Source organism: Tursiops truncatus, chromosome 4, assembly GCF_011762595.2.
Source record: "Tursiops truncatus isolate mTurTru1 chromosome 4, mTurTru1.mat.Y, whole genome shotgun sequence".
In the NCBI taxonomy this organism is placed as follows: Eukaryota; Metazoa; Chordata; class Mammalia; order Artiodactyla; family Delphinidae; genus Tursiops; species Tursiops truncatus.
The window spans coordinates 141,838,533-141,863,500 of record NC_047037.1 but is presented as its reverse complement, the minus strand read 5'-3'; the positions used below and the strand labels follow the sequence as shown (position 1 = coordinate 141,863,500).

At 61.0% G+C, this 24,968-nt stretch overlaps 2 protein-coding genes across 5 annotated transcripts in view; one reads left to right on the top strand and one right to left on the bottom strand.

Annotated features, from left to right (window-relative positions):
- Window positions 1-1,888: 1,888 nt before the first annotated feature.
- On the top strand, window positions 1,889-5,819 carry CSTB (cystatin B). Its single transcript, XM_004314710.4, has 3 exons — window positions 1,889-2,078; window positions 4,981-5,079; window positions 5,506-5,819. The coding sequence occupies exons 1-3, from the start codon at window positions 2,013-2,015 to the stop codon at window positions 5,632-5,634; spliced, it is 294 nt and encodes a 97-aa protein (XP_004314758.2). The 5' UTR covers window positions 1,889-2,012; the 3' UTR covers window positions 5,635-5,819.
- Window positions 5,820-8,539: 2,720 nt separating this feature from the next.
- The window catches only part of PDXK (pyridoxal kinase), a 30,316-nt gene continuing 13,887 nt past the window's right edge, over window positions 8,540-24,968 (bottom strand). For 2 of the 4 annotated variants that reach the window (XM_033856170.2, XM_073804564.1), the window contains exons 3-11: window positions 21,999-22,103; window positions 21,329-21,412; window positions 20,872-20,918; window positions 20,159-20,244; window positions 18,922-18,967; window positions 16,170-16,281; window positions 15,111-15,247; window positions 14,126-14,192; window positions 8,540-13,877 (exon numbers count right to left, since the gene is read on the bottom strand). In XM_033856170.2, the coding sequence (XP_033712061.1) occupies window positions 13,765-13,877; window positions 14,126-14,192; window positions 15,111-15,247; window positions 16,170-16,281; window positions 18,922-18,967; window positions 20,159-20,244; window positions 20,872-20,918; window positions 21,329-21,412; window positions 21,999-22,103 (797 nt within the window). In that variant the 3' untranslated portion in view covers window positions 8,540-13,764. The other 2 variants (XM_073804562.1, XM_073804563.1) reach the window with 2 other exon arrangements.

Here is a 24,968-nt window from a genome sequence, read left to right as displayed (position 1 = left end):
CACAGTTCCAAGAAGCATCACTGGTTATGTGCTGTTCTGAGTCATCTTCCAGGGCAAGATGACCTTTACAGAGTATGTTGACACAGACTCCGGAGTCACAGACCACCAGACCAGACACGTAGACGGCAGATGGCTCAGATGATTCACCCCAGCTCCTCTGTCCTTCCCCTTTAAAAACTGCGAACTCGATTTTTCTAAGTGTAAATTGGGAGTGCCAGTTCACGTACACTGCCTATGTTTAATGATCTTTGATCTATTCATTGGAGGAGTTATTTATATATCGTCAGATATGTGTAATGAGAATATTTACCCCAGTGGGTGGTTTGTTGTTTCATTCTCATAAAAATGTCTTTCAATGAATAGTTCTTTCTTTTCATTAAATGCAAAAGATCAATTAAGAAAAATAAAAACTGCCAGCTCAGACCAATGAGGAGTGGACCTGAGGCTTCCCTCCTCCCTTGCTTGGAAGCCTTACTTTGCTGCAAACCCCGCTGTCAGCGTTCGGCTTTCTGTGCTTGGGCCTTGGATGGGTGTCAGTCTCTCCTCCCCCTCCCCCCAGGGCTCAACCACATGCTTCCCTGAACTTACAGACCAGGCTCTGCCCTAGAAAGTACCAGAAAGGCTCACCTCCCCACACACTCGCTCACGGGCCACTCCCACTGGGCCCGCCAGGAGGCGAGGCTGGGCCTCGGCCCGGAGTCAGCACCCAGTGATGGGAGAGGCCCAGTGACCACCGAGGTGCAGTCCTGTCGGGTGGGGGGCAGCTGGATCTTTCTGAAAGGCCAGTCCTGTCCAGACAGCTCCCAGCACAGGCCCCACCCTGCCCCAATATGACGGGGACCCTTCCCTTCCCAGGATGTTGAACCTTCTCATCCCAGGATGTCTCAATCCCAAACCAAACCCCGTCAGAACCAAGCCCTTAACTAACTCCATCCACCTGCCCCCACCCCAGCCTGAGACCCCGGGAGTCATCACCTCCCCATCACTGGACTCCTTTGTGCCTCTTCCGTCCACCCACGTCAGCCCTTCACTGTGTCCCCGGGTCACAGGCCCACGATGTTCACAGCAGCCCACACGACAGGCCAGCCCAGGTGGGGCGCTGGGCCGGGCCGTGGGATGAGGGGCGCCAGACAGGCAGATGCCCGCGGGAGGGAGGGCCTGCCAGCCCGCCCCTGCCCCTCTCCCCCAGCACCCCCAGCTCCCGCGCTGGGCGGGGGCTTCTCTCCCCTCCGCCCTCGGTCCAGCTGCCCGCTGCTCTCCGGACCCCAAACGCCCCTGTCGTTTCAGGACCCACTACTGTCATCTCACGCAGTGGGTCAAACTGTGGGGACCCGCAGACCGAGACAGGACAGTGGGGTCTGGGGGCACTGTGTGGTCCGGGAGGCCAGGAAGGAGTCAGGATGGGCCAACTCCGCCCCGCGCCCTGCCCCGCACCGGGCCGGTACCCCCGAGGTCCCCCGCAGGGCAGTGCCCGGGGCAGCGCCCGCCCAGCCACCGCGAGAGCCGGAGCACCACCCTTCCCGGGAACCTGCGGACCGCGCCCGCGCTTCCACCCACATCCTGCAGGGCCCTGCCCACCCTCTCCCCGAGTCCTGCGGCCGCGCCCCCATCCCGCCCTCTGACTCAGCCGACGGGGGTGGCTGACACCAAACCCAGGGAGAGGGGCCAGCCCTACATCACACGACCCTTGGTCCCGAGAAGGTGTCTGCCGGGGGTCCCAGGCTGTGGCCTGCTCCCGCCCACGGCGCATCCCTACCAGGGCGCCCCGCGCCCCATTCCCGTCCCGGGCGCCCGGCACGCCATTTCCGGTCCCGGATTCCCCCCCCCCAGCCGCGCGCCGTGGTTCCGCCCGCGCGTCACGTGACCGCCGCGCCAGGTCCGGCGGCTTGATTTCGGTCGGCGGCTTGATTTCGGTCAGCTGCTCCCGCCAGAGTCCGCTGCTCGTGCGCGTCCGCTGCTCCCGAGTGCCCGCCGCCTGGTGTCCACGCCCGCCCGCCCCGCCCGCCGCCGAGATGATGTGCGGCGCGCCCACCCCCACGCAGCCGGCCACGGCCGACACCCAGGCCATCGCCGACCAGGTCAGGGCCCCGGGGGGCGGATGGGGTCCTGGGGGCCCGGGCAGTCCGTAGGCATCGCCGCTGGGGCAGAGGCGGTGCGCCCGAGCGCATCCTGCCGTGGGCCGGGCTGGGCGCAGGCCGATGCCCCTTCCCGCCTGGGAAGCGCACCCGCGAGCGGAGGTGTCCACAGGGGTAGGGCCGCGACGTGCCCGTTGGTGAAAAGCACTTAGAGAGCAAACGGTACAGTAGGAGGGGTGAAGTAACCCTGAGTGAGTCCGGGGACGGGGTCCACAGGCGTCCTAGACTAGGCCGTTAGTCTAGCACTTTCGTGTACGTTTGAGTTTCTACGTTGAACAGCTTCGAAACGCAGTCCAGCCTGGGTCACGGAGGCAGAGCCTGGTTCGGACCCTGGGCAGCTGTCGGGCCGGGTTCCGAGGAAGGCACCTGCACCCAAGGACCAGGTGAGGGTGGGAGGAGCCGGGCCTGCCCTGCCTATCCTCGAGTGTCAGCAAAGTCGGCTCTTGACAAGCAAGACCCCTTCCCGCCTCTTCGTGGTTTTCCGGGCCTGAGAATTCCCCGCTTGTCAGGTGAACTTTAAACGTGTGTCAGCTCACTCGGGAGGGAAGGGTTACTGTCTCAAAGGGCCCCTTCATTTGGGGTCAGTTCCGTGAAAGTTATACGTCAGTGGACCGTTCTCACTGCCCCTGGGAACAAGGAGGCTGCCTTTGTGCTGGGTGGTCTCTGTGAGGGGCATGGGCACCATCTGGTGGCCCTTTGTACTGACGCTTTTGGGACAGTCTGGGCTGCACATGAGAAGATCAGAGGCCAGAGACCGGCCCGGGTCAGAAGGACGTCGTGGTGCTGCACTCCGCCCCCGTCTCCTCCAGCCCTGTCCTAGGGCCCTCCCTGGCCCTCTGCCCCACCTGGTCCCCTCAGGGCCGGGAACTGGCAGCTTCCTAAGTGACCCGGGGCCTTCTGCACACCCCCTGGCTACAGCCCAGCTCACCTTTCTCCTGGCCGGCAGGCAGCGGTGTCAGTGACCTGCCGTCCCTCAGGCCGTGGCCTGGCCTGGCGTTTGCCGCCTGCACATGCTCTGTCCCGCCACCTCGTTTAGGGTTTTCTCAAGCCATCAGTCCTTGCACAGGGCGGGGGCTCTGTGCAAGCCCCCCTGAAGCAGAGAGAGAGACGATTCCATCTCAGACTCCCGGGAGGGTCTGTGGGTGTCACTCACCCCGCTGGCCTTGTAAACTGTCTGCAGGGTCAGTTCCCTGCAGACCTGGCAGGCACCTGGCAGGAAGAAGGGCCCCACGGGGGAGTGTTCAGACGCAGGTGGGCACCAGCCCCTGGGGACACGCGCACCGCCGTGGGAGCCGTGGCAGCTGCGTGGAGAGAAGGCGGCCCGCCTTCTCACTTCCTGACCCTCCCTCCTGTCCTTTCTGCCCACCTTATCCACGAGGAGCCCCCCCTTCCTGAAGGCCTTTGCCACAGGGACTCGCTGGCATGTGTGGCGGTGACCCCCTCAGCTCCCAAAGCAGCCTGCTTCCGGGCTCCAGTGAAATCCTCCGGCCCTCTAGGACCGGTCCTGTGACTGCAGTGCAGAGCCAGCGCGCTCTAGTGCCTGCCGGTAACCCAGAGAGCAGCCGGAGCACTTTGAAACTAGATTAGGTTTTCAAGTCAAGACAGAACAACCTGCTCCCCCCTTCCTCCATCAGAATGCTCGGTTCCCAAAAGGCCAAGACCCTGGAAAACAGGACTCATCGGAAAGTGTGATTACCGTCTGACACGAAGGATCAGGGACAGCCTCCGCCCAAAGGCACTGCACGCTAGAGAAATCATCTAAAAATGCAGCAAAGCGTTTTTCCCTGCAAAAGTGTTATCTGCTGCATTATCTGTCACAAGAAATTGGGAATTTTTAAGAGAATTAAGGCACATCTAGAAGATGGAAGATTAAATTTAATATTAAATTTAGTTTAACATTTTTAACTGTTTTAGCTTTCAATTTTAAAAGAGTAATTAGGGACTTCCATGGTGGTGCAGTGGTTAAAAATCCTCCTGCCAGTTTAGGGGACACAGGTTCAATCCCTGGTCTGGGAAGGTCGACATGCCGCGGAGCAACTAAGCCCGTGCGCCACAGCTACTGAGCCTGTGTGCCACAATACTGAAGCCCGCGTGACACAGCTACTGAAGCCCGCGTGCCTAGAGGCTGTGCTCCGCAACGAAGAGTAGCCCCCACTCGCTGCAACTAGAGAAAGCCCGCAAGCAGCAACGAAGACCCAATGCAGCCAAAAATAAATTAATAAATAAATAAATATAATTTCTTTAAAAATAAACAAATAAAAGTGTAGTTAGGAACTTCCCTGGTGGTCCAGTGGTCAAGAATCCTGCTTCCAATGCAGGGGACGCAGGTTTGAGCCCTGGTCAGGGAACTAAGATCCCACATGCCGCAGAGCAACTAAGCCCACATGCCACAACTACTGAGCCTGTGCGCCACAACTACTGAGCCCGCACGCCGCAAGGGAGAGCCCACGTTCAGCAACTGAGACCCGATGCAGCAAAAATTAAAATTAAAAAAAAATTTAAAAGAGTAATTAAAAAACTATATATACTCTTTGCAATGAACTGTCTGTTAAGTAAAAGAAAAACGGTATGAACTTACATACGTTGTTGTGATGATGAAAATATCAAACTATTCCATGCCTGGAAAAGAAAGGGAAAATGATACAGAGAAATAGTACCGTTGAAACTCGGCAGAATTAGAGAGCTGTTTTCTATACTTTATCATCAGAGCTGACAATTTAATGTGTCTGCTCAGTTGTGAAGAACAGTCGTGTTATAGAAAGTCTGTAGAGGGCCGGCATCAGAGTTCAGCTGTGACACTTAATTCAAGTAAGTGCACGTGTCTCTCCGTTCTCTCCTCCCGCAGGTGAGGGCCCAGCTGGAAGAGAAGGAGAAGAAGTTCCCGATGTTCAAGGCTGTGGAGTTCAAGAGCCAGGTGGTCGCCGGGAGGGTCTTCTTCATCAAGGTGGGATGTCAGCCTCTTCGGAGGGTCTGGCCTGAATTGGGGGCGCCTAGGTGCCTGGGCAAGGGTGCTTAAGAGGGTCGAGTGGCAGCCCCCAGCTTCAGGGGGTTGCTGGCCATCTAAAATGAGCATGCGTGTGCACGCGCGCGTGTGTGTGTGCACGTGTGCGCACAGCCTCCTGGAGGGGAGGACCGAGCCTTTCGGGGACTCGGGGCTCTGATGGAGTGAGTGTGGGTGCCGGGTGCTGGCTGGGGCAACGAGGGCGTCCCGTGCACTCGATGGAGGAAGGTGGGAATGTCCTCAGCCCAGTCGCTGGTCACCTGAAGGGACGTGGCCTCCTGGCACCCTGGGCCTTTCTCCCAGTCCAGCCGAGGCCAGTGGAGCAGGGGTCAGAGGCCACGCCCGCCCCTCACTGGACTGTCTTTCCAGGTTCAAGTGGACGATGATAACTTCGTGCACATTCGAGTATTTGAAAGCCTCCCACACGAGAACAAGCCCTTGGCCTTGGCCAGCTACCAGACCCACAAAGGCAGACACGACGAGCTGACCTACTTCTAGTCCCGATTTTGCACAGAGCCCGTCGCCCATGTGGGTCTCTCCACTGCCAACCTGTGTCTGGGACCTCACGCGGCGCCACTCGGGGAGGGGGGGGGAATGCACCTCTCCGGTGTCTCTATTCCTCATTTTCATTGTGTTCATTTTTTTCTCCCAGTCAATGATCTTAAGTAAACTACTTTCATGGAGGGCTTGTGTTATCTTTAAATGTATGTATTTTTTCAGTGTTCACAAATTTTCTGTTTTGGGGTTTTTTCTTCATCTGAAGCCGTAATCACAGTAGAGAGGTGTCACGAGGTGCGAGCTGTCCAGGGTGGAGCCCCCGCTGGGCCTCGTGCGGCCTGAGACCCCTCCCCCTGAGTGGCCGAGCAGGGGTGGGGGATGCCCAGGTCACAGCAGGCGGGCTGTAGACCCAGGATTCCAGGAGCCTGTGTTCTAACCGCAGCTCCACACGCCTCCGTTGCTGTGACTCTATCCTGTCTCTAAAATACAGGATTTGAGGGAATTCCCTGGCGGTCCAGTGGTTAGGACTCCGGGCCTTCGCTGCCGAGCGCGAGGGTCATCCCGGTTGGGGAATTAAGATCTCGCGAGCTGCGTGGCGCGGCCAAAAATGAATAAATACATAAATACGCGAATACATTTTTTTCAGCAAATCCGATTCTAGAGCATTAGCTCGAGATGTCCTCAGACACACTGGCACATTTCTGGCTCTGGTACAGAGATGGTCAGGTGCGGGCAGGAGAGGCGGTAACCCTGCAGGTACCGCCGAGCGCCATCAGCCTGCAAGGCCATTGCGAGCTCAGCCTCTGGGCTGCACGTGGTCTGCACCGTCTCCCACCCCTGAGACCCCTGCCCACCGGACGCTCCCCATGGCCGCCGGCACCCAGGAGCCAGTCCTGCACTTCCTGGGCATGTAGGGCATTCCTGGCCGCTCAGGCCTATGCTTCCCTCTCCGCTTGGCTGACCTGCTGGTGACTGGCCTGGAGCTCCAGAGGTGGTAGAGGTGCATCTGGAAGGGAAGAGTGTCCGTCTGCGAGGTACCTGCCTCAGGTGTGTGGCTGTTGCTTGGTCTCCAGGTGCGGGAGCTGATTTTCAGCCAGGGCGAGTGTGGTGGGCTGCTGGGCGTCTGGAGGAATTAGGGGTTCCAGAGCCTCGGACGTGTCCTTCCAAACGTCCCCATCCCAGGCCTCAGGGCCCACTCCTCCCCTTTAAGGACCCTACTTTCAACGCAATGCATTTTCTTGGTTTGCCAGGGCTGCCAGGCCCCAGGCGTCCCTGGGCTTGTGGCTGCATCACGCGTCTGCCTCTGTGTGTCTGTGTCCCTCCTCATCCCATCAGGACCTCAGTTACCAGATTTAGGTCCACCCTAATGCAGTGGGACCTCAACTAGTACATCTGCAAAGATCCTATTTCCAAATAAGGTCACATTCTGAGGTTCTGGTGGCCCTGACTTATTGGAGGACACCATTGATTTTGGGGGAGACACCAGTCAAAGCTAAATTTAGCATCCTTTTCAAGGGTGCCACCTTTATAACGAGACCCTGAATTCTACACTCAAAGTGGGCAAACTGCATGTAATGTGAATTATATCTGAATAAATCTTTAGCAGCGGGGGAAGGGATGGATGGAAGAGGGAGGAAAGGGCCTACTCTCCTCTCCCTTCCTCTCCCCCATCCCCCCTGCCCCGTACCCCAAGGTCATGGATGACAGCCACACTCCAGGGAAAGCAGAGCAACACCATGGAGGGGGCCTGGGACAGCCTTGTGCAGGTTCAGACCGCCGCAGGGGCCAGCCTGAGTCTGCACCTCATGGAGAATTTCTTCAGTGTCCTAACTTAGGCAGAGTTACAGGTAGGACGACGCTGCGTGGCTGGGATCCCAGAGGCCCCTGGGAAGTTCCATACAACACGTGTCCCAGTGCCCGAAACCTGTGGATGTTACCTTGTACAGCAAAAGGGACTTGGCACATGTGATTAAGCTAAGGGTCTTAAGATGGGGAGATGGTCTTGGCATAGCCGGGTGGGCCCAGCGTCATCACAGGGTCCCCGTGAGAGGGAGGCAGGAGGGTCAGTGTCAGAGAGACTGAAGGTGGAGGAGGGGCCACGAGCCAAGGAACACAGGTGCCTCCAGAGCTGGAAAAGGCAGGCAGGGAAGAGTGTCTCCGGAGCCTGCGGCAGGAGCCAGCTCTGCCCACCGTTTTCAGACATCTGACCTCCAGACGGTGAAAGAATACATCTGTGTTGCCTTAAGCTCCTCAACTAGTGGGAACGTGTCACAGCAGCCACAGGAGACTGTCTCCAGGAGGCGGAGTCCGGGCCAGGAGGGCCTTGCTGGTGAGCAGAGCAGCACAGGGTTGGCAGAAGCGGATCTGAGAGGTCGAGTCAGAGGCACTTGGGACAGGATCCCGCGTCCTCCCCCACCCCTCCCTGCCTGTCCAGCAGGGCCAGGTGCTGCCCGGAGGCGACCTGAGGACTTATTTACAGAGATGTGGGCTGATCCTGGGGAGAGCAGGTACCTGCCGGGCTCACGGGACCAGCGCTGTCACCACCCAGGTGTGAAGGAAGCCGGAAGCAGCTGGTCAGTGACTGAAGCTGGTCCTCAGAACCGGGCAGGGAGGGGCCGGGAAGGGGAGCCCCATCCTGTGGGAAGCCCGCCTGGAGCCCCCTGCCCAGAGCATCCAAACCAGCCCTCCCAGGGCAGAGAACAGGGCAGGAGAGGGCATCTGGCCATGGCGGGCAGGACAGTGCAGGTCCTTCCCCGAAAGACGGATGTCAGGTCCTTCCCCGAGGGAATCGGCTGCCCTCCGTCCCCAGCAGTAACCACTGCTTGGTTGGCTGTTTAACACAGCTTTAGGTCCTAGTTCACAGAAGGGAGCTCCTCTGGAAAAAAGAAATCACACTTCAACACAATCACCATGAAAATATTTATTTGTGATAATTGTAAGTCAGTAAGACCAGTACAGACAGACACGGCCTCTACAGCACTGGAACGAGTTTTACGTTTAAAACACATCCACACGCGCACAGGTGGGGCTGGTAGAGCACGGGGCTAGTGAAACCACTGCCAGAAACACAGAGACGCCCCCGCCCCCCGCCAACTTGCAGCCGGGATCGAGCTGTGTCCCAAGGCTGCATCGCTTCCCCCGAGAAGCCCCCAGAATCTGAGCTCAGTTAGGGAAGGACTGGGTTGGCGTCGACTGGCCTGAGTCAGTGCCTCAGTCCTCCAGGGGGTCCAGTTTTGCAACTGTTGGGGGAAATCCCAACGAAAATTCTAAATCAGAAAGTATTCAGCTAAATCTCAAAACATTCAAAACGCCACCCACATACTTCTTATCCTTCAGGGGCTGCATGGGGTAAATTAAGACTTCACTTCCGTTTCCCCATCTATCAACATCTACACCTCCCATCATCAAGACGACAGTCCCAGATATTCTGCAGGAATGCACTAAGGCTGGAGTTTGGGGGCACACTGGGGGTGTTGCTGCCAGGCTTACTGATTCCCCCCCTTTCTGTCCTGACCCCCCACCATGCCCTACACCCACCCTCCTTGTGCCAGAACCCGGGTCCTCAGTGAGAAAGCAACTAGTGGTCCAAAACCCACTGACCCGGCTCCGGCTCAGAAGAGCACGAGGGAGGGTGCCCGGCTCTGCGTCCTCGGACGCACGAGGAGTAAGGCCTGCCTGGGGGCTTCACAAGCACAGGGGCCTAGGGCGGCGTGCCCTCCCCTGCCTGCCCAGTCCTGGCCCTTGCAGGGCAGTGATGCCCCAGGCCAGGGTGAGTGGCCCATGGCCTCACGAAGGTATGTCCTCCCAGAACGGGTTTCCTGCTGCAGAAGACCGGGGACCTGCCCCATGCTGATGTGGGGCTGGGAGCTTCCTTCACTGCAACCCTGGAGCTTGGGGCCCCTCCCTGAGGGTCAGAGATGGACACAAGGTCTCCCGCTCTGCACACAGGGCTCTGCTCAGCTCCGACAGTGGGAAGCTTTAAACACACCTGTTTACTCTGCCAGAAGTTAAAAAAAAATTCTAGGAAGAACTTTCCAAAGTTGTAAAACAGTCTCTAAGTCAGACCTAAGATTACTCATCAAATGACCAAACGGACACACCGCGTCGTGAGCGCAAACCTCTAACGGAAGGCAGGAATGTAGTTTGTAAGACATCGTTTCTTAATCGGTGTCTTTGCACATTAAGAACAGGAAACGTTCTGAACCAAGAATGAGCTGCAGGAGTCCGCGGGAAGACATGCGCTACGGGAGAGCTCAGTTTTAGGAACTAGGGCCCCAGGCCACATGGCAGCGGGACACGTTCACGGGCCTCCCCCCCGTGCCGTGCAGCACAGACTACAAAGCCTGGTTCCAGTCGCCGGACAGGAAAGACTAATTCCCCAAAGAAAAAGCCCCTAGAAGGGCAGCTGCTGTGTGTCACCTGCCAGGGAGGGGGCAGGGACCTCTGCCCTCGTCGCCCCCGTCTGGCAGAGGCCGGAAGCGCGTGACTAGATTCTCAAACCACAGCGCTGTCTGTAAAAACAGGCAGGAGTTCATGACACTGTTGGCTGCAGAAGCAAACGCAGGCGAGGGTACGCCAGCTCTGCGCACAGCTCCAAGGCCACCCTTGTGCGGGCGGTGCCCGATCCCTGCTCCGCGGGGGCCCAGCCTGACCGACGCCCATGGGCCGACCTGGAGAACATGGAAGGGTCTCCTGCGTGGATGTGCATCCTGACCAACAGGCCCAAGCTCAAGGCTTCCCGGCCTAGGGCCGTGGACCTGGGCTTCCAGAGCCGCCTCCCCCCGAGTGCCCACCAACTGACGTGCTCCCTCTATAGACACGGGAGCAGCTCTCCAGGGGGTCCCGACGCAAAGAACCACACGAGGTGATGCGAAGGAAAGCCCCCTGCAGCCTGGCGTGGAATGGAAACGGGTGGGCTCAGGATCTGAGAAGTGAGTCTGGGGGCCACGTGGCCCCCACCCACTCAGAAAGCCAGGACGGACCACGTTCACCGCGTCCCTGCTGGCACATAACCCACTCCGCTCACTCACAATTGCCCTCCTTCCGGCCCAGGCAGGTGCTGGGGGCTGAGCCAACCCCTGCCCATGGGGAGACATGTGTGAATGAGGCCTGGGACCAGGCAGGTGGCCAAGGCAGGGATTCCGGGTGATCCTGGCGCCGGAGTGGAGCGCAGCCCAGCCCCGTGGTCACGGGTATTGATTCACAGACACGGGCCCCGCCGCCGCAGGCAGGTGGTCCTGAGAGGGCGTGTGCTCACTGGGGGTCCAGCGGCCTCCAGATGGAACGCTGTCCCCCCTCTTCTCTGCCTTTCAACTGATGAGTGAACGTGAGGTTCAAGCGGTGAGGTCAGAAGCGTCAAGCCAGGCTCGGCCACGCAAAATGGAACATACTCTGAAGACTGGTCCTAAGAGTTTGAGGACAGGACAACAAGCAAAGCATCGTTGCTCTACCCCCACCGGCCTGCACGGCAAAAGCGGCGCAGACTAACCTGGTTACCTTTGCGGGACTTGGCAATGATTCAAGACTGGTTAAAAAACAAAGACCGTGTTTTGGAATCCATCTTTAAGGTCTCCAGGAGAAGGTCTGAAATCTACACTCTGGTAATAAGCAAGCATTTCAGGGCCAATATTTCTCTCATCTTAAAATAAATGATTATTTTCCATGTTACTAAACTGTGGAAAGGGAATATAAAAAAAAGGTGAAGTCTAACTTGGACCTAAACTGTATCAAAACCCACTGCGACTGCCATGGAACTTCTAGATGGGAAATTCTGAACAGAGACAACCGGGGGCCTCTGCTGTCGTCGTGACAGATGGACTAGGTCCCAGCAGAAACGAGCCTGAGATACACAGGTTCAGCAACATCACGACAGAAAGTGCACTCTGCTTGGGTGGGGAGGTCGAACGTGCTTTCCCACAGAAGCTAAGGTTCCGGAGCCTCGATCTCCTCTTAGGACAGGGGGTTCAGGCCACAGCTCTCCAGATGGCTGGGGCTTTAGGGCTGGAGGAGATAGAAGAGTTCATGATTTTACGGGAGGAACAATTCTCATCGTTCTATGTATGATATCAAGAATTGAGGGTAAAACCCACTGCGGGGGCCAGGACTCTGACATAAAACGTAAAGAACCAGAGTGCATTTCCTTCAAGTTCACGGTGCACACAGAACAAGCCACGACCCCCAGCACCATGGCTGCAGGGCGCGTCTTCACCGTCCCATTGAAGAGAGGAGATCCTCTGGCTCCTTCCCTGGTCCTACACTTGTTCTCCAAGGTTTAAAAACAAGAACAAGGAAAGAGAAGAAAGTGGAGATTCCCCGCTGGCTGGCGGTGTGGCCGTCTCCCCAGCTCTGTTTGGCAGTGACAGTATTTTCCATGAAAGGCTCTGCAGAGGCCCGGGGCCCTGGGGGACTATGGCTGGTCCCTGGGCTGCCCTGCCGGGGGGCTGTCCCCCACCAGGCCACAGGCTTCCCCTTCCTCCTGGGCCAGCGGGCCCTGCAGGGACCAGGAAACATGACAGGGACACAGATGCCCTGACCCACCGGCCGCTGAGGGGAGCTGAGGCCCCCCCACCCTGCGCGCAGGCACTAACGCCTGAGAGTGACGACATTTGGAATGTGAGTGGTGTAGGGAAGAAAGAAAAGAAGAGGGTGCAGAGAGTCCAGTGGAGACTGGCCAGCCTTCGTGCGGGGGCATTTCCAACAAAGGGCAGAAGGCAGTACTGAGGCGGCGAGAGCCCTAGAGACGCGGGCACAGCCAGACGGGGGTGGGGGCTCCGGGAGAGGGCCTGCCTGGGGGGCGAGGCCGGGGGTCGGGGACAAGGGCTGCCCTAGGAGAGCCTGCTTCCCCAGGGACCACATCCGGGCCCCAACATCCTGCAGCCTCCCTGCTCCCCTCCAGACTGTGGGCTCCTGAGAGATGCAAACTCTGCAGCCCCCAGAGTCGGGGCGGGTGCTGAGGATGGGCAACCCCGCCTGCACCCATGCCTGCGGGTCCTCAAAATTCTGGGTAAAGTGGGGCCAGGGAGGTCACCCCCGCAGCGGCCGGCTGGACTGGTGACAGGGCCTGCGCCACGGCCGGCGCTGCCCCAGCCAGAGATGTGTGACAGCCGCTGCTGTGAAGCTCGGCCCCCGCCCGCTGTGGGGAGGGGCAGAGCTGCGGCGGCCCCGGGAAGCCTCTCGCTTCCGGGCACCTGGCTGGCACAGGACGCGGGACTGCGGGGCTGCGGGGGGAATGGGGGAGGGGGTCAGATAACTGGCCGGTGGGGTTAAGCACACCAACGGGGGGTGGGGCAGGAGCCCACCCCTGCCCTCTACCTGCACACTGACACGACACGGTTGTCACCAGCTGTAGGTGGCAACACACAGCACCTGACCCGTTCTGCCCTAAACTGGGCGACTTCTCCAAAAGGAGCCCGACACAGGGACCTCCCCACAGGCGCGCTCGGCCGCGTACCAGCTTCTGTCCTGTCGCCCAGGCGGTCCCTAGAGACGCTCCGAGTTACAAGGCAGTCCCCCGACACGTGCGAGACGGGCAGGTTTTCGGGGTCCTGGGAAGGTCCCCGCCAAAGTGACTGTGCAGCGTCTGTGCATGTGAGCTGCAGGAGCCCGTCCACACCAAGAACAGAAGGGGAGAATCTGAAACCCCCAGGGGCCTACCCTGCAGCAAAGTAAGAGGCAAAAAGTTCTGAAGCAGGAACACAGAAGGTGCGGTCGGACCCAGAATAAAGACATTTGCCATCATTTTTCTGGACGTGGACACTAAGCCCCGACTCGCTCTCGGAGATGCAGACACAGGGGCCTCCCTGGGTCTTGCACAAAGGACGGGGGTACACCATGTACCCCAAGCCAGCCCGGGGAGGAGGCCCTCGGGACGTAAACGCGGAGCTGGTTTTCCAGGAGCCTTGTGGGAGGGGAGCTGGGGTCCCGAATTACAAATTTCTGTGATCGCTTTGTTATTTTTAAAAAGCACGACCAGCACATTTTCACAACGAAGATCAGTGGATGCTGGACACTCACGAAAGAAGAAAAAAATACCAAGTTTCGGTCACAGCTCTAAGGCAGACATTACATTTTTCACAGGGACGGACACGGAGGCGCCTAACGCGGGGCGGAGGAGGTGGGTTCGCGCGGCCCTCACAGCACCATGGCTTGGACGACGATCTCCGGGTTCTCGATGTCCTTCTTGCTCTGGACCATCCTCAGCTCCAGCTGGGCCGGGCTGGGCTTCAGTCCTTCCCCAGCCCTGGCTGCAGAACAGGCAGAGCATTAATGATGGGAACAGAGCCAGCAGAAGTGATCCCGAATCCGTCTCGTCCTTCCCTCGCCTTTGTGAGAGCCCCCAATGCTAGGGATCGCCCCTGAGTTCCCAGCTCAGCAGGGAGCTCCACAAGGCTGCCCCCGCCCCAGCCCTAAAGGCCAACGCCAGGGAGATGGCGGGAGCCCCAGCCCTGTTCGCAGCGCAGCACTGCACCCCCGCCAGCCCGTGAGGTGGCACCTTGTGCACACTTGATGGTCCGCTGCAGAACGTGGTGCATGGCCGACACGGTCTTCTCACAGGCCACCTGCAGGGAGGAGAGTACACTGAGCCCCCGCCCCCGGGCCGCCTGGGTGGGGCTGCCCACTGACAAGGCACTGGGGACCCACAATCCCACGCTCCCCCCGTCACGGAGCCGTCGCTGCGAAGATCCCAGGAGAGCTGAGCAGAGGCCTGTGCACTCAATGGACCACAGGCGGCTCTGTCAATACTGCCTGGCATGTAGTAGGTGCTTAAGAAGCGTTTCTGGAAGGAATCCGTTATAAAGAATCTACACGGGAAAGAGCTCCTGCCCCAGAGCCGGCCAAAGTCATCGCTTGCTGGCCTCTCAAAGTTAAAAACTCAGGGCTTCTCAGGCTGGGGAGGCAAGTGGACTCCCTCCCCAACGCTGGGACCCAGGGCAGAACTGAATCTGGGGTGGGCTGAGGGCGACCAGCGAGGCCTCCTCTGGGCACCAGCTGGCCGTGAAGCAGGTCCGTGCTCACCCTCCGCCCTTGAGGGAAGGGGGGTGGGGAAACCACAGCATTTCAGCGCTCGCCCCTGAGCCTGTAGGTGAGGGGAAGGGCCCCATCCCAGCCGTGCATTTCACAACATGGAACAGACTGCTGGGGAGGGTGCGAGCCTGCCCCCCAGGGGAAGGATGGCTGCCCAGAAGGAGGTCAAAGGGCATGGGTGTGCCTGAGCACGCGAGGGCACTGTGGACATTCACACACAAAGCGGGGGCAGGGGGGACGATCCCCAGGAAGAGAGGGGTCTCCAGCAAGTCTGACTGCAGCGGCCGTATTTTAGGACGAGCTGTCACTGGATTTCCCTCCTGCGCGACGCGTCTAGACCCCGAGTTGCTGAGGCTACAGCTCCCCTGGCATCCTCAGCGAAGCCCTCCCTTTTCATCTGGCTCAGGACCCCTCCGGCTCTTAACACATTCTCCCATTTGTGCCCCACTGACCTTGAGATTGTTGGGGTGCTTGTGCGTCCACGCCAACAGCATGGCGGCAAAGAGGTCCCCGGTGCCCACGAAGACTGCGTCTACCTTGCACATCTCCATGCGGATGCGCTGTGTCACTACGGAGCCGTCGGGGGTCCCTGGGGGGAAGCGTCCGGCAGCTGGGCCCCCAGACCCGCAGCTGGCAGAGGCCTCGCGGCCCGGGAACCGGCTTGCCCTCCCCTGCACAGCGTCAGGGGGCTCAGCCTGCAGGGATCCCCCATGCCTCCCAGTGGCTGCCCGTCCCAAGAGAGAAAGTGAGAGACTGGAGCCCCGGAGGGCCACAGGGTCAGGGCGGCCTGGGGGACACCATGCAGGCTGCAGACGAGGGGCCGGAACATGCGATGATGTGTGACGGGAGCCATGGGGGTGGGGGTAGAGCTGGAGGGACGGTGCTCACTCACTGAGGTCGGGGTGCGTGCGTGGGCGTGAGCGTGTGTGGATGCACGTGCATCTGTGAGTGTATCTGGGTGTGTAAGTGTCCTTTTACACAGACACAGAGGGGGTGGTGACGGCTACACCTGGCACGGCTCGGGGCAGCTGGTGTGACCCCAGCCTCCTGTGTCATTTTACGCTGCGGCATCAGCATAATTGAACGACTGACACAGCAGGGCGTGAACGGTCCTCCCAGCGATGTCGGCATCAGCTCTGAGGTGGGGGGCTGGGGGGAGGCAGGCCTGGGGACACCTGGTTCCCCAGGAGCCGGGCTCCAGCTGGGCTGGTCCACGTGACCCCCAAGCCCGTAAGAGGGGATGTCATCTGTGTGCCGCCAGCACGGTCACAGACACCTGCGTGGTAACCGCGGGGGGAGCAGTCAGCACCCCACGCTCCCCGCACCCCGATTCACGGAAACCTCTCCTGGCTCTGTTTTCAGTCTGATCTTTCTTGGAGCTGTCGGGAGTTGGGGAGATTGGCCACCTGCCGAGTCAGGCTCGATTTTCTTTCCACTGAACCCAAACCTCGGAAGCCTCGAGGGAGGCGGCGGGAAGGCGGGAGGGAGCCCAGTGCCGGGCGGGGACTTACGAGTCCTCTGGCTGCCCAGCGCGATCAAGTAGCCGCTGCCCCTCGCGGACGGCAGGTCCGAGCTGGTGATGACCACCGTGTCGGGGCCCATCGCGTGCAGCACGTCCATCACCTGCGGACACGGGGAGCGCATCAGCCGCCGCGTGGCCGCCCGAGACGGGGAGCGCATCAGCCGCCCCGCGGCCGCCGGACACGGGGAGCGCGTCAGCCGCCGCGTGGCCGCCCGAGACGGGGAGCGCATCAGCCGCCGCGTGGCCGCCCGAGACGGGGAGCGCATCAGCCGCCCCGCGGCCACCGGACACGGGGAGCGCATCAGCCGCCCCGCGGCCACCGGACACGGGGAGCGCATCAGCCGCTGCGTGGCCGCCCGAGACGGGGAGCGCATCAGCCGCCCCGCGGCCGCCGGACACGGGGAGCGCGTCAGCCGCCGCGTGGCCGCCCGAGACGGGGAGCGCATCAGCCGCCGCGTGGCCGCCGGACACGGGGAGCGCGTCAGCCGCCGCGTGGCCACCGGACACGGGGAGCGCGTCAGCCGCTGCGTGGCCGCCCGAGACGGGGAGCGCGTCAGCCGCCCGCGGCCGCCGGACACGGGGAGCGCGTCAGCCGCCCCGCGGCCGCCGGACACGGGGAGCGCGCCAGCCGCCGCGTGGCCGCCGGACACGGGGAGCGCATCAGCCGCCCCGTGGCCGCCCGAGACGGGGCCCTGGCGGCCTCACCCCGTCTCCCACGGCCCCTCAGCTTCTTACAATCTGCCTGGATGGGACAGAGACAGCTAACAGGGGCCACACCGTGGGCCCCGCCCCTGCCCAGCAGTGAGAGCTCTGCCAGGTCCCAGCCGTCCCAGTTCCCTCCAGCCTCAAGTCCAAGGGCGCATGTCCATCGGTCCCAACCTGCACCCCGTCTGTGCCCGAACCCCGGAGGAAGGAGCCAACCAGCCAGGCCACCATCTCCTCTCGCCCGGGCTCCGGGGCGGCAGGAGCCGTGCCCGGCAACCATCGAGCGATGAGCGCTTCCACGCTGTCCATCCTGGGAAACTATGCACTCCTTTAGCCATTCAACAAACGTCTACCGCCCCCTCCCCAGCAGCACGCCGGGGAAAATGCTCACTGGGGTGAACTGGGGCTCAGGAGGGGTGGGAGGTGGGAGGCCTCGTATCAGGCAGCAGGCGACGCCACCACTAACCCTCCCCTCACCGGCCCGGGGCCTGCAGGCTGGGGAGGTCACCGGCCACAGGGTCACCGGGTAATGAGGAACAGACGTCACTTTGGGTGGCTTTTTTTTTAAACAGCTGTAGGTGGTCCCGTTTTCCTTGTGCAAAAGCCTCAGAGAGGTGCCTGTGAACACGCCCTGCGAGCACAGGCTGTCCCCGGCCACACACACACACGTGTGCACACGCGCACACCCTGCATGCACGCATATACCCCCAGCACACACATGCACGTACGTGTACTGCCACACGCCACATGCACACACACAACGCGTGCACATGCCCCAAGTGCACGCGTACACACCCCCTCTACCACACGCACGCACACACATCACATGCACACCGCCCCCACACACACACGAGGTGTGACACCAGCCCAGCACCCACCCTGCACTGGGTACCGTGAGTTTCCTCTGGTTCCCAAGCTGGGCAGGTGTGTTAGAGATGGGGTCACTGTGCCCACGGCCCTGCTTCTTTCCTGCCCCAGGGTCACCTGGCTCTGAGACTGCCCAGCCGCTGTGCCAGCCCAGAGCAAGGCCCTCAGAGCAGGGAAGGGGGGTCCTCCCAGCCTGCTCTCCTGCCCCAGTGAGCTCTCCGCCTATCAGGGAAACAGACACACAGCCCCACAGGCCCAGGGGTGGCCACGACTGGCCGCCGCCAGCTCTGACCCAGGGACCTGGCTCCTCCAAGTGTGTGTTTCCTGGACCGTGAAGTGAGCTCGGCCTCTGAAGAGGCCCAGACGCGGAAGGTGTGAGGCCCTGGCAGCCCCTGGTGCTCTGGGCACGCAGCGCAGGGGTGGCAGACCCCACCTGAAGCTAAATCCCAGCAGGAGACCTATGGACCCTCGGCAAGGACCGAGGGAAGGTTGAAAAGAGCTTTGAAGAAATCCGCCCAGGGCTGCGGTGTCAGCTCCTGCCTGAGAGGCCCAGCCCGCCCTTCCCTTCCGGAATCCTGCCTTGTGGACTCCAGAAATGCCCAGCCAGCCCCCAAAGATACGGGTCTATTACGTGCAAGGAATCCTCCCACGCACACACACACACACACCCCACATGCACTCTCACACGTGCGTGCAGACACACCCCGCATACACACACAGAGCCTGGGGTGGTGTGCCCACAAGCCCGGGAACACTGAGGACTGCCAGCCGCCTCCAGAGGCTGGGGCAGGAAAGGACTCTCCCTACAGGCTGCTGACAGCACGGGCCAGCCGGCCAGCCTGGGCTCCTGGCCTCCGAAACTATGAGAGCAAAGCCCTGCTGCTCAGCCACCCCGTGTGCGGCGCTTTGCGACGGCCCCGGACGCTCATGCAGAGACAGCTGGCACGGGCAGCGGGCGAACCCAGACCCAGCAGGCACTAGGCCGCAGGTGACCAAAAGGGGCCGAAACGGAATCTGCAAAGGTTCCCCGGGCCTCGGGTGGCTGGCTGACGGGAAGCCAATGCTGGCCACACAGGTGCCCGTCTCCTCCGCCGGAGGGCGTGTGGCTGTCCCCTCCCACCGTGAGCCGGGCTGCCTGCCCCACACCAGGCACAGGACGGCCTCCTTACCGCTAAGGCTTCTTCCTCACTGTGGATCTTTCTCCCGCTCAGCAACCTGGGAGGCAGACAAGCACAGCTGAGCCATCGCCCGGAAGAGCCCCAGGGCTACCGACGGTGCACGGGTGACCCCTCCTGCCCCACAGGGAACTGGCTGGCCCCGCCCGCCGTCGCGGACCAGGCGGCCACCGTGTCTGGGGACCAGTCAAGAGTCAGTTTGAAAGGGGACTCACGGGACTTCCCTGGTGGCACAGTGGGTAAGACTCCGTACTCCCAACGCAGGGGACCCGGGTTCGATCCCTGGTCAGGGAACCAGATCCCACATGGGTGCCGTAACCAAGACCCAGCGTAATCAAATAAATCATAAAATAAATAAAAATAAATTTAAAAAGTGAAAAGGGACTCACACATCATGGGGGCGGGTTGGAGTTCCAGACCGTGGTTACCGTTTACACATAACAACGGGGAAGGACGGCCGTGCACGGTCACAGCACACGGTGCCACTGAGGGCAGCCAGCGTCCTCGCAAACAGCTGCAAATCGCAGTGCACTACGTTCTTGAGCCACCAACCATCAGGGACCTCTGGGTGAGCCGCCATCCCCCAGCATCGACAGGCGCGGGTGAGGGAACCCCAGGCCCCCCAGAGTCCAGGGGCCCCATCCCCACTCTATAGGGCGGCCTCGGGGCCAGAGGGGATATCGCTGCCGGCCTAACAGAGCCGAACGCGACGGGGACCCACCCACCGCAGCGCTCACGCCCCAAGGCCCCAGAAGCCACTCCTCAACCCCCTGAGTGCCCAGCTCTCCTGTCCATCGGGGGGGGGGGGGGGGCGGGCATCCAAGAAAGGCCCCTGGAAACATGGCGCTGAGCAGCGGGGCCGGCATGGTCCTCTTAACCTCGTGCAGAGATTTGGGATGTGGGTTTCAGAGCTCCGGGGCGGTGGCCCGCGTCAGCTGGCGTGGGCTCCCTGTCCCATCGCCCGTGTCAGCCACGTGCACCCCTGGCTTCGCCACAGCGCCTCTGCCCACTTCTGTCCCCAGAGGCTCTCGCTGCTCAGGGACCAGCATGACCACAGGGAGTCGGAGGGAAACGACTGCCCACTGCTGCTGACAACCAGCGCCCGCCCTGGCGCTCAGGTGGGCTGGCAGCTCCCTGCCCCGCAGACTGGGACTCTCCAGCGGGGTCCCTGTCACTCTCCCCATGGGGATGGGGGTGGGTCTGACTGCTCCAGCCGACTCAGATGACTTACTCAGCCTCAAACTGGTTGGGGGTGATGATGTCTGCAACCGGCACGACCTTCTCTCTGTAAACTGGAAGGAGGTCTTCAGGGACGTACTGCGGGAAAAAGACAGGACAGGGCTGACGCGTGAGGGGTGAGGGAGGGAGGCCAGGGCGGCCCGTGCTGTGGGGACCCCAAGGCTCCAGGGGGTCCCGAGGCAGGGCTGGGGCAGCCAGCCCTGACGATCCACCCTGACGATCCGGGTCAGGTCCCCACTAGCGGCTTTCCACCATATCCGTGCGATGACTCCACCCGCTCAGCCCACATCAGCGTCGGGAACCCAGGCCCACAGTCTGCTGGTGTGTGGCTGGTGGGCTGAGTGCCTTTTATGTTTTTAAATGGTTGGGGGGAAAGTCCAAAGAAAAACAGTATATTCTGTGACACGTGGAAATTAGAGGAAATTCAAAGCTCAGTGTCCACACCTGAAATTCGATTAAAAAACAGCCATGTTCGTTCTTTTGCAACTCATCTGCGGCTGCTAGAGCTGCAACAGGGATGCAAGGCCCTGAAACACCTCCTCTGGGGCCCTTCGTGGAAACCTCTTCTGCCAGCCCCGGCCCCTCCTTCCCGACAAGGGACAAGGACGTGTCTCTGGCCCGAGAGCAGTGTCTCGCCCAGGCAGACACTTTCAGAGTGCTGCCAACAGCCCCACGGCCCGCACCCCAACGCGGGGAAGCACTAACCATGGAGCCTTCTCCGTTCCACTTGTCTCCCATCACGGGGTCGCACACTGCGGAAGACAAAGGGCATCTTATCAGCAAAAGTGGCGGCGCTGGGAGGAGCCCCGCATCTGACTTGTTAACTTTCACACACGCGACTAAAATGGGAAAGCACGGCCTCCCGTCCTCATGCACCTCCCACCTGGCATTTGGCATTTTGCTGTCCGGGTCCCACCTGGGGAGTCCCTCACCCCACCCAGGGACCGGGTGGTCACACACCCCACCCTGACACTGATCACAGCCCTGTGTGGTCACCGGCTTCTCTCATCCGCCCCAGACAGACGCCAGGTTCACCGTGAGGACACCTGTGAGGCTCTCGTCCCCAGACAGAGCCCGTGTGCTGGGAGGAGCAGAACGTGAAGATGGGGCGCCCAGAAGGAAGGAGGCTGAGCCGCCCGTTCCTGGGGCTCCCAGCACCTACCGTACACGAGCCTGGAGTTCTGCTGCTTCAGCTCCCGCACGATGTCCACCACCATGGCCAGGAAGGACTTGTCTCGCGTGTAACCTTTGGGAGGGACAGAGAACTCTCGTCACCCAACCACGGCAACGGCACATCAAGCCCACCTGCCCAGAGAACGGCGGGCAGTGCCCAGACCCCGCGGCCAGGGCCAAGACAGGTGCCCCCACGACCTCAGGCACCAGGGGACACCGCACACTTCCCAACAGAAATGTTAACTTTTACAGGAAAGGAAGAAGCCGCGGGTGTACGAGGACTGCTCTCCTTCCTCTTTTCCATTTTCCAGAATCAGCATGTTCACTTCTAACCACGTATATAAATAAACGCAACCACGTGGGTTTGTAAATGAAACCAACACACCAGGTGTCAGCGTGTTGCCTGTTTGGGTGTTTTTGTCCCAGACCCCTTCCCAACACCCCGCCTGTCCCCCGCCATGAGCGTGGAAACCCCAGTATGGAGACGTGGCACAGCCAGGACCCCCAAGGTCATGCGGTCACTAGGGCCCCACTGAGTTCCTGATGGCAGGGAGGCAGGGACCAGGTAGCAGCCCAGGTCAGGGGTGCTCCGGGCCTCCCCAGCCCACCCCAGGTGGGTGCCAGGCCCCGGTTCCGGCACCCCGTCCCCCGGGCCTCACCCGTGAGCACGTAGTCATACTTGTTCACGTCGTTCAGCTTCAGCCCGTCGTACAGCTCGTGGAGCTCCTCTGAGTTCAGCACTTGGCCCTTCCAGTGTGAGTAGCCTGGTGGGGGGAGAGCAGAACACACAGGCCCTGACGCGTGGGGCACGCGGGCGATACGGCCCTCGGCAGGTCCCCCCCGAAAGCGCGTCTGGCTCCGACACGTTCTGGGGTTGTTATTACTGAGTCCGGGGTCCACCCTCCCAGCCGGTGCAGCGAGGGCCCAGCTCTGCAGGCCGCCTGAGGACGCCTGTGCAGCCTGCATTGCACCAGCAGACAGGACGCAGGGCTGCGAAACTTCTCCCTGTCCTCGGCGGGGCACCTGGGAGCGTCCCCATCGTGTCACGGTCCCTGGCTTTGCCAGCCTCTCCTGTGCGCGTCCCCCATCCAGGCTGAGTTGCTTGAAGACTGTTACCCGCGCACCCTGGCAGGTAGGGGCTCCCTGCATCCCCACCTCCATCCAAGATGAGCGGCAACCGATCCAAGTCTCGGGCCAAATCCTGACCAAGAGCCGCATGTGAACCAGCAAGAGGCTGTGGCCGGGGCTCCTGACCCGACAGGCACCCGGGTGAAGCGCACACAGGGAAGGCAGGAGGCCCTCTCGAGGTCCCTCGGGGCGGGCGCACCCCACCAGGGACACCCTGCAGTCCGCCCACGGCAAGTCCATCCTGGCAGCCCTTACGCCAAGAGGGACCACTCAAACGGACGGGTTCCTAAGCACATGAGTAAAAGCCTCGGGGAGGGCTGACTTCTATGACAGCAAAGTCGAGTACAGACCACGGGAGGCAGATCCCGGCCACAGCCCCAGACCCTCCCTGCCGTCTCGGGTGTTGTCCTGCAGGTCCCGCACCGGCTGGGCTGTGGGCCTGGAGAAGGGGCTGCGGCGCCCCCTGTGCCCGTGGGGCGAGGGCTCTCCTGCCACGGAGGGGCCAACACCTGACAACACCTGTCAGCAGTTCTCCAGGACAGCGTGGCCTCTGGTGGACGCCCATTAACCAGTCGGGAGGGCCAGAGGCAAGGAGGTCCGCCAAGGCGAGGTGACCCATCTCTCGCAGGGCTGTCCCCCAAGGCTCAGGTGTCTGCTGAGAGCTGGCAGCCTCCGGCTGTGTCCCCGCAGGTGTTGCTGCCACAAAGTCCCACCGGCCCAGGCGGGAGGAACAACGGCCCTTCCTGCCCCTTGGTTTCCCGAACATCATTCCAGACGTGGTGGTTTCTCCTTTTTCTTTTCTTTTTTTTTTGGCTGCGCTACGTGGCTTGCAGGATCTCAATTCCCTGACCAGGGACTGAAACGGGGCCCTCAGCGGTGAAAGCGCCGAGTCGTGACCACGGAACGGCCAGGGAGTCCCCAACACCGTGTGGTTTGACTCCGTTGCACATGTACTTCTCTTGTCCCAGGGCTGCTGTGACCAAGAACCACAGGGGCTCCCACAGTTCTGGAGGCCAGAGTCCGGGATCACGGTGTCGCAGGGCTGGTTGCTCTGAGAGCCCACGGCGGGCTTCTCCTGCGTCCCCACGTGGTTGCCCCTCTGGGCATGTGTCTGTGTCCTAATCTCTTGGAGCAGGGGCACCCCAATGACCCCATGTACCTTTTAACTGCCTCTTTAAAGACCTTATCACATCTGAGGTCCTGGGAGTTAGGACTCTGACACGTGAATTGAGGGGACACAGTGCAGCCCGTGATGTGCAGTCAGCCCCCGCCAGGTCTCAAGCATGGGTCGCCCCCTGCCCAGCGAGCCAGCTTCCTAACATGATGAGAAGGCTCGGGCCCCCTCCTTTTACTGCCCCCCCACCAACCCAGCCTCTCCTCTCCAAACTCAGGAGACCCTTCTGAAACACAGGGGCACTCTGGTCCTCTGTCCAACCCACCCAATTTACAGTTTACAGATGAAACAACAAACTCCCCAGAGGCCGAGCCGGTGACCCCGAGGGACCCAGCTCCTCCCTGCACGTCTGCTGCAGGCACCTGGTCCTGCGCCCCCAGGGGGTCACCACCAGGCCTGGCAGCAGGTCACACCCCAAACCCTACGTGCCTGGAAGCCTGGCCCTGCCCCACCCGCCAACCTCCAGCCCCGTCCAGTTTCTTCCAGCCGCTCGTCCAAGGGCTTGGATCTTGGGTAACAGGAAACTCTTGCTAAAGGAACAACCACAGAACACCGGCTGTTGCTTCAGAGCCCGGCGCTGCCCTGGAGCGGGGGTGGGGTGGCGGGGGGCACAGGGGGTGGCGGGGGGCGGGCATCGTCATCTAATGTCTAAGCCAACTTGGCTCTTTCACTTAAAAAAAAAAAAAAGAGGGTAGTTAAAACAGCCAGTAAAACCCGTAAGCTCTGAAGGGGTTCACTGGGTTGACAACTTTTGGGAACGTGTCCAAATGTCACTGTGCCCGGCCCTCCGAAAGCAAAGGCAGGAAAGGACTCTTAGTGGGAACTGTAGCCTTTTCATCTGAACCCAGTGTGCTGGTGACTCGTGACACCCCCTCCCTTCCAAGAACCCCACCCGGAAGAATCGGGCCAAGCGGAAGCACCCTTCCGCGAATCTGGTCGGCACTCGGCCAGCAGTTTCTGGGACCTTCTGTGCTCTGAGATTCCGTCAGGTTCAGAGTCATTTCAAGGAAGGGATGTGGGAATGTTTCCAAGAACCGAGAGGCTTTGTGCCCCTGCCAGCACCAGCTCAGGGATCCCAGGTCAGGGCGTCTCTGAGGCCACGGGGGTGGGGAGCCCGGGGCCCTCGCCTGACACCTTGGGGGCTTTCCAAGGGCTGTGACCCTCACGAACCCGAGGCGGCAGCGCTCGCACAGCTTTCTGTGCACAGAAATCCTTGGGGTCCCCGTGCACGAAGAGACACACGCACGAGCTCCCCGAGGCTCTGCTTTCACGAGAAAGTTGGGATCTGCTCCCCACCCAGTCCACAGTGCCACCCAGGTGGGGGGGC